At 42.9% G+C, this 15,320-nt stretch overlaps 1 protein-coding gene across 1 annotated transcript in view; it reads right to left on the minus strand.

Annotated features, from left to right (window-relative positions):
• LOC102763815 (histone-arginine methyltransferase CARM1-like) overlaps positions 1-15,320 on the minus strand; it is a 131,219-nt gene that overhangs the window by 84,319 nt on the left and 31,580 nt on the right. The window contains exon 5 of the mRNA XM_006768248.2: positions 15,078-15,182. Within this exon, the coding sequence (XP_006768311.1) occupies positions 15,078-15,182 (105 nt within the window). The remainder of the gene's footprint in view (positions 1-15,077; positions 15,183-15,320) is intronic.

Raw genomic sequence — 15,320 nt, forward strand, 5'->3', positions numbered from 1 at the left:
AAATCTTTATTGTTGAAACTATTACAATGCTCATTTTGCCAGATCTTTTCAATTTGCTTCTCCAGATCTAGTCTCCACCCTTCTCCATCTTGCTCTTTGTCAAGAGGCTGACCTGTATGGACTACAGCAATGGGATTCCTTTGGACTCTAGTTGGGATCAGTCAAGAGCAAAGACAACAAGAGGCCAGAAGGAGTGAGAAGAGTGAGGTCAGATGACTTACTCTCCTGGCTTCTTCCTTCCTGGAAGAAACAACAGATGGGTAGTGCCTCCACCCCGGAAAAAAAAAAGCCACAGCTCTTGTTGGGATTCCATCTCTTACAGGTATCTCCATCTCTCAGGTTTCTAGTAATGACCTCTTCCTTTTGCCCCTTTATGCCTAGTGGTGGTAACAGATGCCTACTCTTGCTAGTGCCAGGGTGCTTCACCATCCCATGTTGGCTCCCTTACCTCTGCCCACATCTTTGTAAAGAGTCCCATTATTTAACTCTCCTAAACCGCCCTGTCATGCATGCCATCTCTCTCCTGCAGGCACCCTGGCTGGTATACAACTCATCCTTCAGATCCCAAGACAACTCCCAACAGGAAAGACTTCTCTCATCTTTGCTCCTCTTCCAAGCTAAGTAAAGTCCTCCTGTTGGTGCTTTCTCATCACCACCTCCTCATACCCTTCCTTCATAACACTCATCACAGTTATAATGTTCCTTTCAGTGGCTGATATTTGATTAATATGTACTCCCTCCCCTGGATTCTGAGCTTTATTAAGGAAGAGACCACCATCTGATTCTCACTCACTATTGAATCTCTGATATAACATGGGGTCTGTTGAACAAATTGAATAAATAATACTGTGTCTAAGTACCACAAATAGGGAACAGAGTCACGATCTAGAAAATATAGTGCAAATCTGTTACTGCCTCGAGAAAGCACCTTCTACCAGCATAGCACATCCACTCCAATCTAGGGATCTTAAGCATCCTTTAAAGGATAACTTGCTTTTGACATTACCATTTACCATGATATTATAATACAATTAGTTCTTGTGCACAATGTTCCTCTAGAGAGAGAATTCATCTGCAGCTGCCCCTGGCTACACAGGCAGTAACTGTAGACATGATTAATTTGGGGCTTATATGTGGGAACACCAGAAAGTGGTGTGAAATCCCTGCCAGGACTAATAGGAAAAAGTCGACAGTTGGTCCATGGAACAGTGGCCAAAAGTTCTATGAATTTATTTGTAATTAAAGTAACTTTAAAATATTTAAATATTAGGATCATCATTTTGCTTGTACAGACTATTTTAATTACATGCCCTTGTGGTTTCCTGAGCAAAGAAACCCTGCAGAATGTTTGGACAAGGCTAAAAAAAGCTCCAAGTGGGTTCAAAGCTGTTTCACTGGATTAACTAGCTCAAAATTAGCAAGAAATATCCAAGTCCTTATGAAAATGTGAAACGAAACTACCCTTGAATAATAGGATAAAAATAAGTAAATATGTACCATTTGTCTTATGCTTACTATGTGCTATGCCCGTTTAGTACTTTGCAGGCTTGTTTACTTGTAATGACAACTCTATAATGTGGATGCAATCATTTCCTCCATATGGTAGATAAAGAGACCGAGAATAAGATGGAGTTCAAGTTATGTACTTAATAAATTCCAGAAATGAGATAAAAAAAAAAACAACCAATTGTATCTAATGCAAACCTTATGCTCTAGCCACTCTCCTCATCTTCAATTCTAAGTTATTCTTTGTACTGTTGAGGCTATAGTAATATTGGTCACATTCATTTTCTTTTCACCCCAACAGTTTTATAATTATCTTCCAATACTGAGGTCCTGATTATCCCACAATAAATTTCTCAAGTTATGCCAGTTATTATTTATTCATTTTTCTTAATTTTCTTGAGAATATCAATGGCTGCTCTGAATTACAATATCCCAACTACCATTTTTGTGTGCCTTGCACTCCTAAATTCTATGGCCCGCCCACCTGGGCACTTTTACTGCCATCACTGCTTCTGCCAGCCATTATTTAATTACACCCGTAGATGCTTCCACTTAACCACACATGTACCTGATGCTCTTGTACAGTATCATGTAATTTTTAAAAAATGTATATTTTTATTGATTTCAGAGATGAAGGAAGAGAGAGAGAGACACACACACACACACACATCAATGATGAGAGAGAATCATTGACTGGCTACCTCTTGCTCACCCCACAGTGGGGATTGAGCCCTCAACCCAGTCATGTGCTCTGACTGGGAATTGAACTGTGACCACCTGGTTCATGGGTCGATGCTCAATCACCGAGCTACACCAGCCTGGCCAGTGTCACGTACTTTTATCACCACTGTTACCTGACAGGGGCTGCCTATCTCCATAGACTGTATCCACCTCATTCAGTAACCAAACTACTTGGCTGAACAACTTCTAGGCAGTAACAGAATAGGCACAGAGTGCGCAGCCTTCTGCCGCCCATCACATCTCTTATTCTGGATTTTGTCAGGGAAGGAAAATTCCACATCCTCTCCTGGGCTGCAGAAGAGATTCCTTTATGGCTTTTGCAGCTTAGATTTGAATCCTGTTCAGATAATTAGCACTTTAATTAGGGCTGAAAATTTCTGCAGTGACAGCTCCATATAAGACAAAACTCTACATCTGTGGTGCAGTGAAATTTGATTTCAACCAAAAGGCTGCCTGTATTTCAATAATGCAGAACCGATGCTTGTGAGCACCCCTGACTAACTCTGTCTGGTCTCCTGGTCTTGTTATGGGGTGGGGCCACAACATTAGTAACAAAGAAACAGAATTTCCGGAGGATGAGGCCCAGAAATCAGGATTTTAAAAAGATTACCAGGTGATTCTAACGTACAGCCAAGGTTGAGAACCACTGCTCTAGTATTATAGAAATTATAAAGTATGTAGATCACTCTTAGTTCATCTCATCTCAATTAAACCCTTTCATATGCTACCAATAGACTCAGACTAGCTTACTCAGCTCAAACCCTTAGGCTCTCAATCATTCACCAGACATCTACTAAGTATCTCCTGTTACCCACTGTGCCAAGCACTGCTAGGTGCTGGGAATACAAAGATGAATGCAGCATGACTGCCTGGGAAGGAGAAAGACATATACAAGAAGGTAGTACAGCTCTGGCTGGTGTTCTCAATGGTTAGAGCATCAGCTCATGCACTGAAGGGTCTCAGGTTCAATTCCCGGTCAAAGGCATATACCTGGCTTGCAGGTGGGGATCCCAGCCCTAGTGCGAGCGCGTGCCGGAGGTTGGGGGGCGGAGGGGGAGGCAACCAATCAATGTGTCTCTTTCATATGGATGTGTTTTTTTGTCTCCCCCTTTCTCCCTCCCTTCCACTGTCTCTAAAAATCAATGGGAAAAATCTCCTCGGGTGAGGATTAAAGAAAAAAGAAAGTAGTACAATAATGTTCGACAGTGGCAATGTTAGAAATATATAAAGGGCACAAAGTATGAAGGAGGAATAGTCTACTCTACCAAGAGTTCTGGAAAGATTTGAGGTGGCCTGGGTAATGAACATAGAAAAATGAGTCAATGTGGTACCATTTGAATGATGAGAAGGGCAGCAGCTCCAGGAAGACGGATCCGTATGAAAAAAGGCACCTAAGATGGATAGAGCCAGGCACTGTCATAAGATAGTAAATTTCCTCAGGAGCACGATGTGTGTCTGAGAGGTGGAAGTGGGAGTATAGCTGAGACATGAACATGGCAAGAGCAAAAGCCAGAGGAACTGGCAGATGCTTAATCATACACGGTCTTGTATGCAAGACTAAGAACTTAGACTTGATCCTTAAGCAAAGAGAGATCATGAAAACGTTTTCCACAGTAGAATGACTGCACAGTTGCATTTCAACAGCATCATTCTGGGGACCTGGGTTGGAGGGCAGAAGATCAGAGGCAGCAGAGCAGACAGAATGGTTCCTAACCAACACTGGTCCCTTCCTCCTTCCGGTCAGAAACTCAGTTTTATTGAGCATTTCCACTCGTCCATATGGTTCTCCATTCCTAGTCCCAGGGAGGGGCTCTGATTGGTCTAGGGCAATCAACCTTCCTTAATGCCTCGACCCTTTAATACAGTTCCTCATGTTGTGGTGACCCCCAACCATACAATTATCTTCATTGCTACTTCATAACTGTAATTTTGCTACTGTTAGCAATGGTAATGTAAATATCTGATATGCAGGATGTATTTTCATTGTTACAAATTGAACATAATTAAAGCATGGTGATTAATCACAAAAACAATATGTAATTATATATGTGTTTTCCGATGGTCTTAGGCGACCCCTGTGAAAGGGTCGTTCGGCCCCCAAGGGGGTCGCGACCCACAGGTTGAGAACTGCTGGTCTAGGGCAATATAGACAGTTTGGTTCTTCTTGCTAGTGATGGCTTCAGGCTCGGGTGTGTGAAACAATGTTGTTAATGAGACCGAGGGGAAACCTGCCGGTGGCTCCTGGCAAACTTCCTCCCTCTGATACAGGTAGCAGAGCAGATGCCTCTTCTCTCCTGAGTGTGGTGGAATTTGGATGTGGTACTCAGAGTAATTGGACTAAACACCTCCTGGTCGCACTACCTCTGACTGTGTCAGCCAATCTGAGTGGGAATTTTCTCCTACTTAAGCCAAAGATAACTGGTACAAGTAGAGCAACTAATTGGAAAACGTTTGCAATATTCCAGGAAAGATTTTAAAAAAAATTGAGAACTAAAATTAGCATGGTACAAAGGGGAATGGAAGAGTTGCAAAACTGCTGAGTTAGTAGACACTAAAGAATTTTGAGAGCGAAAAGGAAAAAAAAAAGTCTACTAGATTGATCCCCTCCAGGTTCCTGGTTTGGGTGATGTATATAATATAAAAGTCCACTTTCACCTTCAGGGAATACATTCTAAGAGGCCCAATGGATACCCTGAAAAATACTCAACCTTATATGTTTTTTCTATACATACATATCTATGATAAAATTAAATTTATATACTAGGCCAAGTAACAGATTAAGAATAAGAAATAATACACGGAACAATTATAACATATACTGTGATAAAATACGGGAATTAATTTGGGGCCATGATTGAGTAACACAAGGATCACTTGCACACAAACACTGTGATACCGTCACAGTCAGTCTGATAACCATGACGCTACAAGTGACTGACAGGTGGGAACACATACCGGCTAGATATGCTGGACAAAGGGATGATCCAAATCCCTTTGACACAGGGACACAGCAGGATGGTGTGAGATTTTATCATGCTATTAAGAACAGAGCATGGGCCAAAACCGGTTTGGCTCGGTGGATAGAGCGTCGGCTTGAGGACTGAGGGGTCCCAGGTTCGATTCCGGTCAAGGGCGTGTACCTGGGTTGCGGGCACGTCCCCAGTGGGAGGTGTGCAGGAGGCAGCTGATCGATGTTTCTCTCTCATCGATGTTTCTAACTCTCTATCTCTCTCCCTGGTGGAGGGGGGGGTGGGATAGGGGGTAAGAGATCAACCGAAGGACTTGTATGCATGCATATAAGCATAACCAATGGACACAAGACACTGGAGGGTAGGGGAGCCTGGGGGAATCTCAAGGGGAGAAAAAAAAAGGAGACATGTGTAATACTCTTTGTAATATTTTAAGGGGAAAAAAAGAACAGAGCGCAATTTAAAATGCATGAATTGTCTATTTCTGGAAATTTCCATGTAATGTTTTTGAACCATGGTGACTGTGGGTAACAACCGCAGAAAGTGAAACCACCGATAAGGGGAAACTACTGCTGCATATTCAGTTTTGTACTGTGCCAGAACGGAACACGTGCCTTGCTCTCAGCCTGAGTGGCTCTAGGATTGGCTTGTGCTGATCTTTAAAAATGGAGCTGAGTTTCACTGCTGCCACCACTGCCGCTATAGCCACTACTGCTCAAGGATCTGCTGCAGGGACTTCTAGTTCTCCTAGAACAGCCAAGCAGTGCTCACCTTGCTCATGCCACATGCCTTCCATCCCTCGCCTCCCACCACAGGGTTTCTTGGTGCTGTGAGGCAGGAGACAGGCACCACAGCACCCACTTAGCACTCATGCACATGCACACTTGTGGGGCAAGGGAGTGCCCTCTGGGAACATTCACTTTAAAAAATATACATATTTTTTATTGATTTCAGAGAGGAAAAGAGAAAGGGAGAGAGAGAAACATCGATGATGAGAGAGAATCACTGATCAACTGCCTCCTCCATGCCCCACTCTGGGGATTGAGCCCGCAACCCTGGCATGTGCTCTGATGGGGAATTGAACCGTGACCACCTGGTTCATAGGTTGACACTCAACGACTGAGCCACGCCAGCGGGGTGGGGACATTAACTTTTGACAAATGGGAGATGGCAGCCAATGGGTAAATCATTCTTTTTCTTCTTCCCGTGGATGAACTATTGGGAGATGGAGTGGTTTCACATGGCCTCTTTGTAGATTTCCTGTGACCTGGGACAATCAGTTCCTCATAAATGTGGCCAGCTCAGGGACAGACTTGCTTACACTTACTCCCCGTCCTTCCCTGCCTGAGTCCCCTTTCCCTAACTCCCGCTTTTCAAGGGGGTCCTCCCTAATTAAGTCCTAGCATATAAGCCTGGGCCTCCTGATCGGTTCAGGGAACCTCGAAATGGTGCTAGTTATATGAAATCCATGTTTACTGAGAGCTTTCTGTGATTCTGTCTTTTCTGGGTTTCTGGAACTTATAAATTCTAAACCTAAGCCACCACTCTGAAGTTGAGTGATAGTGTCAATAGCACAGACTTAGGAAGATACATGAAAAGCGGGTTTAGGTACAAGCTCTGAGTTCACTGGAGCCCACTTCCTGGTTCGTTGCCAGAAAAGACTAGGTTTTAGTACAGTACTTTGAACTGCTTATTCTTTGATTGCTTTGTCCAATTTAACTGTTCTTACCGACTTTATCCTCTTTTTTCTACTTACCTTCTTATCCTGGAAAGCAGATATGAAAGCAAAAGCATTACTTTAGAAGTTACTGTGGCATAGAGCCTTCTATGTAAGCCTTTGCAAAGTCGGTAGCTGCTCCCAATTGGCCCTTCACGATGTTGTCTTAGAGGCAACGGGAAAGGTTTAGAAATTCAACCCCAGGAACGTTCTAAAACGCCTTGCATTCAGTGGGTAGGCAATCCACCAGGCAGAAGTTACTAGTAAGTCAACCAATAACCATATCAGTGCAATATTAATCCTTCAAACCCCCTCTTGTTTTCCTAGTTTCCGCCCATGCACAGATGATGCGCTGAGAATATCACCTTAGCAATCTGTCCCTTCTTTAATGATTTTGCAAAAGTGCCATCTGTTATGATAGTTATTAGTGCCATTAACCAAATACTTCTCGCTCTCCTTATGGGCTCCCAGTAGAATTGCACTCCTTTGCCCTTTTGAAATTAGCAGTGGTCACATGTCTTGCCTCAGCCCGTGTCATGTGGTCATTAGTGACATGGGTCATTTTCAGGAGGAAGATTTGAGAACCAGGGGTATGATTTGCCTCTCTCATTCTCTCTGTGACAGGAACTAGCATGTGTCACAGGAGGCTGTTCCTTCAGCCTGGGTCTGGGAGCGAGAATGAGAGAGCACAACCTTTCCTAAGGTTGGTTAAATCACTGAGGTCTGAGAGTTGACTGTTGCAGCAGCATAACCTAGTTTATCTTAACAAGCCTAAGTCAGCCATAGCCTTGCAGTGCCAATGATTCCTGACTCGGATTCCCTAGCTATGCCCACAGCATTCTGATGCCGTCCTGAGACTGTGCACATGGTAGCTCACTGATTCCTCCAGCCTCCATGTGTTGTATTCTAATCCCAATTTATAAATAATCTCAGAAAGATTAAGGTCACAAGTCATCATCTGTTGCGTTACAGCCCCAGCTCCCTCTTTCTCAAATGCCCTAAAGGTAGCCTGTGACCACTGTTTATTCCATCTTCTTGGCTGTCCTTGAGAGCTGCACTTGGCTTTCACACCGGATGAAATCACTTTCCTCGGCTGACTCTGCGTCTTCCTCTAGTCCCCTTGCAGGAGCAGATTCTATTTAAGTTCAGGAGAACCCTGGCACAGACATGCCATCTCCTTCCCATTCACAATCGGGAAATCCATGCAGAGTCCTTGGAAGGGCTGAGAAGCCAAAGAGAGCAGCTAAGACTGAAGTCTATTTTCTACCTCTCTCTCTCTCTCTCTTCAATCTCTATTACAGGGAATTAATCTCAGGGTGGGGGTAGGGAGTGAGGAGTGGGGAGGGGAGTTCTTATGATATAGAACCTCACACGAACGTTGGCTTCTGTACTGGGTTTGACAGTGTCCCCTATGTCACAGGACATCTACAAAGAGGCCATATGAAATCACCCCATCTTCCAAGTGCTCTTCTCATTTTAATTACATTGAGATCCCTCAGCCGGCCCAGGGAACACAAAATTAACCTTCTAAGAGGGTAGATCTTATGTTAAGTCCGTATAACGGCAGAAGGAAACTTTTGGAAGTGATGGATATGTTAATAGCATGGATTGTGGTAATGATTCCTCGAATGTATGCTTATCTCCAAACTCATCAAGCTGTATACATTAAATATGTACCACTTTTTTAAATGTGATCCATACCTCATTAAAGAGGTTTACAAAATGTAAGGGAGCAAGAGCTATTTCATGACATGCAGACGGACTACTGGCAGGTCTGTGCTGCAGCCTTTATTCCCACTGATGGTTAAGGTCAGGCCCCATTCGTGCACCAGGTTAACCAAAGGTGTGTGGTGCTTTCAAGCGGGAGGAGAACTGCACAGCAGGACTAGAGATGAACTCAAGAGCCTCGGACCAGACTGCCGGTAAGCCCAAGGAAAGCTCAGGGCAGGAGAGCCTTAAGCCTCTGCACATCTGAATGCCAGCCGACTCTCCGAACAGGTTGCTTAGCATGTTTGTTGTTGTTTATGCTTTCTTTGAAGCCCTCAAATCCCTGAACCCCTCCTGCCGGAGCCAACCTCACATCTGAATGCACTAAGCAGCTGTTGCGACTGGGGATGCTCTCCTCTGAAAACGCTGATTAAAAAATAAAAAAGCTCTCGGCTCCTGCTTATTTTCACAAGTTTCCAGCAACTGGTGCCCTGACAAATGAAGTGTCAAAACATTTCCAAATTAAAACCCCACTGCTCGCACAGCCCCACACCCTCAGCAGGATGGACTTCCCCTGCTTGCACCCAGCACACACTTGAAGAAACTAAAAATAGCCAGATGGCAATTAACAGAAACTCGGAGGAGAAGAATGGGGCGGGTTCCAGCGGGGTCAGTTTCCTGAATGGGTTCCAAATGGAGTTCTCAGCCAGCAGTGCTCTGGCCAAGAAAGGATTTTCATTAAAACTGCATGGCGGAGGCAGAATGAAAAATCAGAATTTGAAAGATTTAAAGTTACAGCAGAGGTGGAAACTACGACACCATGCCCAAACCATCAATAATAATAATAATACTCGCTACCATGTACTGAGTTCATACGTGAGCAATGTACTGAGCACTTCAACTACAGTGTTATCTTGACCTTGCAAGGACCCTACGAAATACCTATTAGCGCTTATGATAAGGACAGGGAAGTCCAGAGATGGGAGATAACCTGCGTAAGATCGCCAGTAAACGGGATAAAGGTCCATGGCAGGTGCATGGTAAGTGGCCAGGCTGGAGTTTCAATTCAGCATTCCGGCCCCAGCCTGACGAACATACCGCTGTGCGATGCTGCCTCATGCACACACGAGGGTGCTTAAGAAACCAGTGCTTTCACCCCACCCTTAAACTCAGAGAAACAAAAGTCTCCCTTGGAAATGTCCGCTAACTTTCCCACAGGCTGTACCTGTCAGAGGTTATGTGTGTGGCTCAAAAGTTAGACTAACGGGGTTCAAATCCTGGCCTTTTCATTTACTAGCTGTATTAAATCGGGTGCATTGTCAACATTTCCAGACCTCAGTTCTCTCATCTCTAAAGTGGTAAAAATATTAATAATAAGATTGTAATGAAGATCAAAGGAAACTGCTGTAGACTGAATGTTTGGGCCCTCCAAAATTCTAACCCCCAAGGTGATGGTATTTGAAAATGTGGCCTTTGGGACCTGACTGGGTCACAAGGGTGGAGCCCTCATGATGGGATTAGTGCACTTTATAAAAAGAGACAAGAGAGAGCTTACTTCCTCTCTCCCTTCAGCCATGTGAACATACAGTGAGAAGGCTGCTGTCTACAAGCCAGGAAATAAACCCTCACCAGACACCAGCTCTATAGACACATTGATCTTGGACTATGAGAAATAAATGTTTGTTGTTTAAGCCACCCAGTCCATGGTATTTTTGTTATATCGGCCTGAGTTGACTGAGACAGAAACAATGTATGGAAAGGTCTGAGCACGGTGCTTGCATATACTGAGTTCCTCAATAAATAATAGCCATTGGTATTAATCATGTCCTTGTAGGTAATCAGTTTCAGTGGGAAAGAATACAAGGGCTTAATGAAAAGGTAGCATCCTCTGTGGACACACAGGTTATTAAAAATGGTCTTCAGTATGATAAAGTAGACAAAAAGGATTTTAAAGGATCTGGATTTGTGGAAGATTTGGAGTTAGGGTGACCAGTCATCTTAGTGAGTCTGGGACTGAGAGGGCTCCTGGGACACTAAAACCAGAAGTGGGCAGTACTAGAAGTAAAAATGGTCACCTCCTCTTTCTTCTTTCCTTCCAGGCGCTGGACTCGTCTGGGGAGACCAGTTGTTTAGTGGGTAGAAACGTTTGGAGAAAAAACAAAGTAGGAATCTCCGTTTGGACATACATCCAAGTCCTTTACTCCCAACAGCATTTCTAACAATAACACTGGTATTATGATTTCTACCTGACATCTGTGTCTACCTTTAAATCAGTTCATAACTCAGAGGGGGAAAGGGATATAATTAATTATCAACCATGCGATTAATTATCACCTTTATAAGCCCCAACAGCAGTATTTTATCTTACTGGCAGATAAACCCATTTCAGGCTGGCAGGGAAAAGGGTATTTTGTAGAATCAAATGAAGTTACAGCTGGAAGTGACCTTAGAGAAGAACTGTTCCACTATCTTCATTTTTATAGATGAAAAGATATACAAATAGAGTGGTCACGTGACATAATCCATATGAAATTCTGAGAGTCATCTAATGCAAGGTATTAGTATGATTAGTAGTTTGGGGAGTGCTCTTTAGAAGTTACAACCAAAATTAAAATCAGATTTTAGATAATATAGAAAATACATTATGGATAATAGAAGACAGATTATAGATTCGAATTGAACAAATTCAAAGGGAGATGATTTCTCTAAATAAAAGTATTACCCACTCAAAAACATCTTCAAGCCATGGATCAACAGTTGAGAGTTGCATTTTTATTTTTAATTTGGCAAGAAACCTACCTTAGGTCAAAATGACTGCTTACCCATAATCTTGAATACCAGATAAGGTGTCAGAAGAAACAAGCTTTTCTCCTCTACCCTCAGCCTACCCACCTACCATAATCAGGTCCTCCTCATTAGGAACGCTAGCTTCATAACTGTTAACTAGGCATGTGCCACTGGCAAAGCAAGGGTCCTGGCACCTTGAGACTTAAGGCAAGACATATGGGATGCCTTAGCCAAGCATGGCCATTTCTGGTCTTACCTCTGTCTCTTACCGTCACCCTCACCCTACCTAAGTACCTAGATTTGGCATTGAGAAAATGTCCCATCATGAGTAAGCTGGAGAAAGCCACTTCCCCAAGTCTCTCCCACTGACTACAGCTGTAATACCTGGACAGAATGCATGGAGCATTACTTGAGGCCTGAAAAGAAAACAGGAGCAGTAGATTGGGAAAGGAGACCAGAATTTGAAATACCACCAAACCATATCCCCTGACCCTCAACTCATGGCCTGAACTCAACACACCAAAAATGGGCACCAGTGTACAGACAAGAGAGCTCCCGGAGATGCCTTCTAGTTCTGGCTCCAACACTCGAAAGGGGAGTCCTAATGCTCAGAGACAGAGTGGAGACCCTCTGTTTTCCCTTCCTCTTTTTTTTACCTCCTCCCTCCTTTTTCCCCTTCCCTCCCTTCTTCTATGCTCTAGCCCTCAGCAATCTTGCCGTCGTCAGTCACATAAGCCTTCAGGAGCCAAAACTATGAGAGAGGGGAACCTTCCTCTGTATGCAATGGTGCCTCCATTCCCAAAGGCTGGAACCAACCTCCATTGGTTTTCTTTCTATCTTTGTCCTCTCTTTCTCTGTTTGGCCAATATGTGTGTAGGCAAAGTCATAGATGTGTACAGCAGAGGGAGCTTTTTGGCCCAGAGACTGAAAAGTGTTCAGGAGACCAAAAAGTAGCAGGGAGATCATGAAGAGGAAGGAACTTGGCAAACAACCCCATAAAGGTGTTTATTGGTTGTTGTTGTTTTTTTTTAAATATCCTCACCCGAGGATATGTTCATTGATTTTAGTATAAAGGTGTTTGTTGGTTGTTGTTGTTGTTTTTTTTTTTAAATATCCTCATTGTTCATTGATTTTAGAGAGAGAGGACGGGAGAGAGAGAAACATCGATCAGTTGCTTCCCATATACAACCAACCAGAGATGGAACCCACAACCTAGGTATGTGCTCTGATCAGGAATTGAATCCACAACCTTTTGGTGCATGGGACAACACTCCAATTCACTGAACCACCGGTGGGGTTTTGTTGTTGTTTTATATATAAATTCCTTGCTTTATCCTCAACCTGTGCATGCATAGATTTTATCTTTATTAGGAAACTAAAACTGAGAACTCCACTAGGGTGCCATATTGACCACTGGGTGACATGCACATGGGACAGATCCAAACAATACGGCTAGAGGTTTGAAAACTGAACTGACATAGGAACCAGAGCCCTCAGAAGAGCAACTAGTGGCATGGAATTCACAGCTTGAACCTAACCAGGTTGAATGAATACAAAAACAAAAATACATTATCCACAGGCTTTAAACAAGTCCTAGATAGAGTCTGAGAACATGATATGAAAAATGCACATAATATAATCCAAAATTTCTTGGCATGTTAAGAATCAGGAAAATCTCAATTCCTTGGGAAAAGATAATTAACTGATGCTGACACAGCAGTGACATAGACATTAGAATTATCTGACAAAAACTTTCAAGCAGCTTTTATTTAAAAAGTTCCAACTAGTAATCATGAACACTGCTAAAATCAATGGAAAAACAGAAAGTCTCAGTCAAAAACCAAATGGCATAAAGAAGAGCCAAATAGAAACTTGGAATTGAAAAATATGAGAAGAACAACAAAAAATGTCTGATGGGCTTGATATCAGAATGGAGCTGCAGAGGAAAGAAAGCCAGAGGCAAATCAACTTCTAACTGGAGGTTTATTTATCACAACCTTTTCACTCTTGATCTCTCTGCTTTAATTAGCTATTGCTGCAGAACAAACCACATCACAATGTAGTGGCTTAAACTGGAAGCAATTTATTACTTCTCCCAACTTTATGGGAGGGCAGGACAGTTTCTCAGCTGGTTTTGCTTGGACTTACTCATGTTTCTGCATTTAGCTGGAGGTATGGTTAGACCTGGAGGTCCCAAATGCCCTCACTCATAGGTCTGGCAGTTGGTGCTGGCTATTGCCTGGATTGCCTCAGTTCTCCTCCATGCGACCTCTCCACCTCCATTTGGCTAAACTGGGCTTCCTCCCAGTATGCTGTTCTCAGGGTTCTAAGAAGGCGAGACCAGAAGTCACAAGGCTCTTTAAGCCCCAGGATCTGAAACTCGCTCAGTGTCATCTCTGTTATTCTATTGATCAAAGTACATCACAAGGACAGCACAGAGATAGGGGGTAAAAAATTAGACCATTTCGTGATGAAAGAAGCAGCTACGTAACTTTGCAAGTGGATGTGAAGACAGGGAAGCATGAGTCATTTGGATCATTATTTCAATGTTCCACCATCTCCTTCTTGGGGAATTAATACTGCAGATCTACAATTACAATGGTAGTGGAAGAGACTGTGCAGCTCAGAGAAATTAGTGTTTTGCCTAAGATCACACATGGGGAAAATACGAAACTAGGTCTTATGACTGCTGATTCCACTGAGCAGTACTCATCTTTGAGATGAACTGTACCGTATTTTGAACACTTTGTTTGTGTTCAAACACAGGTAGGAGAACAATGATGTGTTCACAATCATTCATCATTCAGATCCGTTTTGTGAAGGAAATAAATGCAGGCACTTGTGGAGTCCATAAAATAAAAAAAAGGAAGTAAATCGACACAGTAAGAGCTAATCCTTAGGTAGCTATTAGGCTCCTAACCTATTCTGTGCACCAAAACAGTGCATACAGCCTCCTGAGTTTCCACACTCAAAGCTTAATTTCTTTACTGAGGTAAAATTCTCATAACATAAAATTAACCATGAATCATTTTAAAGGGTTCAGTTCAGTGGCATTTGGTACATTCACTATGTTGTGTAACCATCACCTCTATCAAGTTTGTAGACATTTTCATCACCTAACAAGGCAACCCTGAACCCACTTAGCAGCCACCCCCATTTCCTTCATCCCCAAGCCTCTGGGAACCACCAGTCTGCTTTCTCTATATGATTTGCTAATTCTGGATATTTCCTATAAAAGGAATCATATGAGCTTTTGTCATTGGTTTCTTTCATTTAGCATGTTTTCATGGCTCATCCATGTTGATGCATGAATCAGCATTACATTCCTTTTTATGGATAATAGAAATATAAGTAATATTCAAAATACTCTATTTCATGGTTATACCACTTTTTTTTTTATCTACTCATAAGTTGATAAGCATTTGGACTGTTTTCACTTTTGGACTATTGTGAGCAGTGCTGCTTAAGATTCATGTACATACAGTTGATTAAAAATCTGCTTTCAATTTTGGGGGTATATAGTTAGGAGTGGAATTTTAGGGTCATATGATAATTCTATCAAAGCTTAGTTTTGATTCTAGCTTTTGGCAAGACTTCTGAACATGGTTATAACCACTGATAAGAGATGAATGGCCTGCAGCCAGCATTACCTTGTCTCTGAAGTCAACGTGGTTCTGAAGGATGGCTCTGTGGTAAGTGGCTGTCCTCACAAAATCTTGCATCATGTTCTGCTGCTGGGAAATGCAGCCATAAAACTGCAAGGAAAAGAGAGCCAGAGGGAGCGTAAACAACCCGCAAGGCAGCACCCGCATGAGCTTCTGGTTCTTACAGCCACCTGGTCAAGGCAGGCCTAGCCTGACACACAGGGAAGCTGCGGCTTTGACAGACACATG

The sequence above is a fragment of the Myotis davidii genome, unplaced genomic scaffold (genome assembly GCF_000327345.1).
Source record: "Myotis davidii unplaced genomic scaffold, ASM32734v1 scaffold83, whole genome shotgun sequence".
Lineage (NCBI taxonomy): Eukaryota > Metazoa > Chordata > Mammalia > Chiroptera > Vespertilionidae > Myotis > Myotis davidii.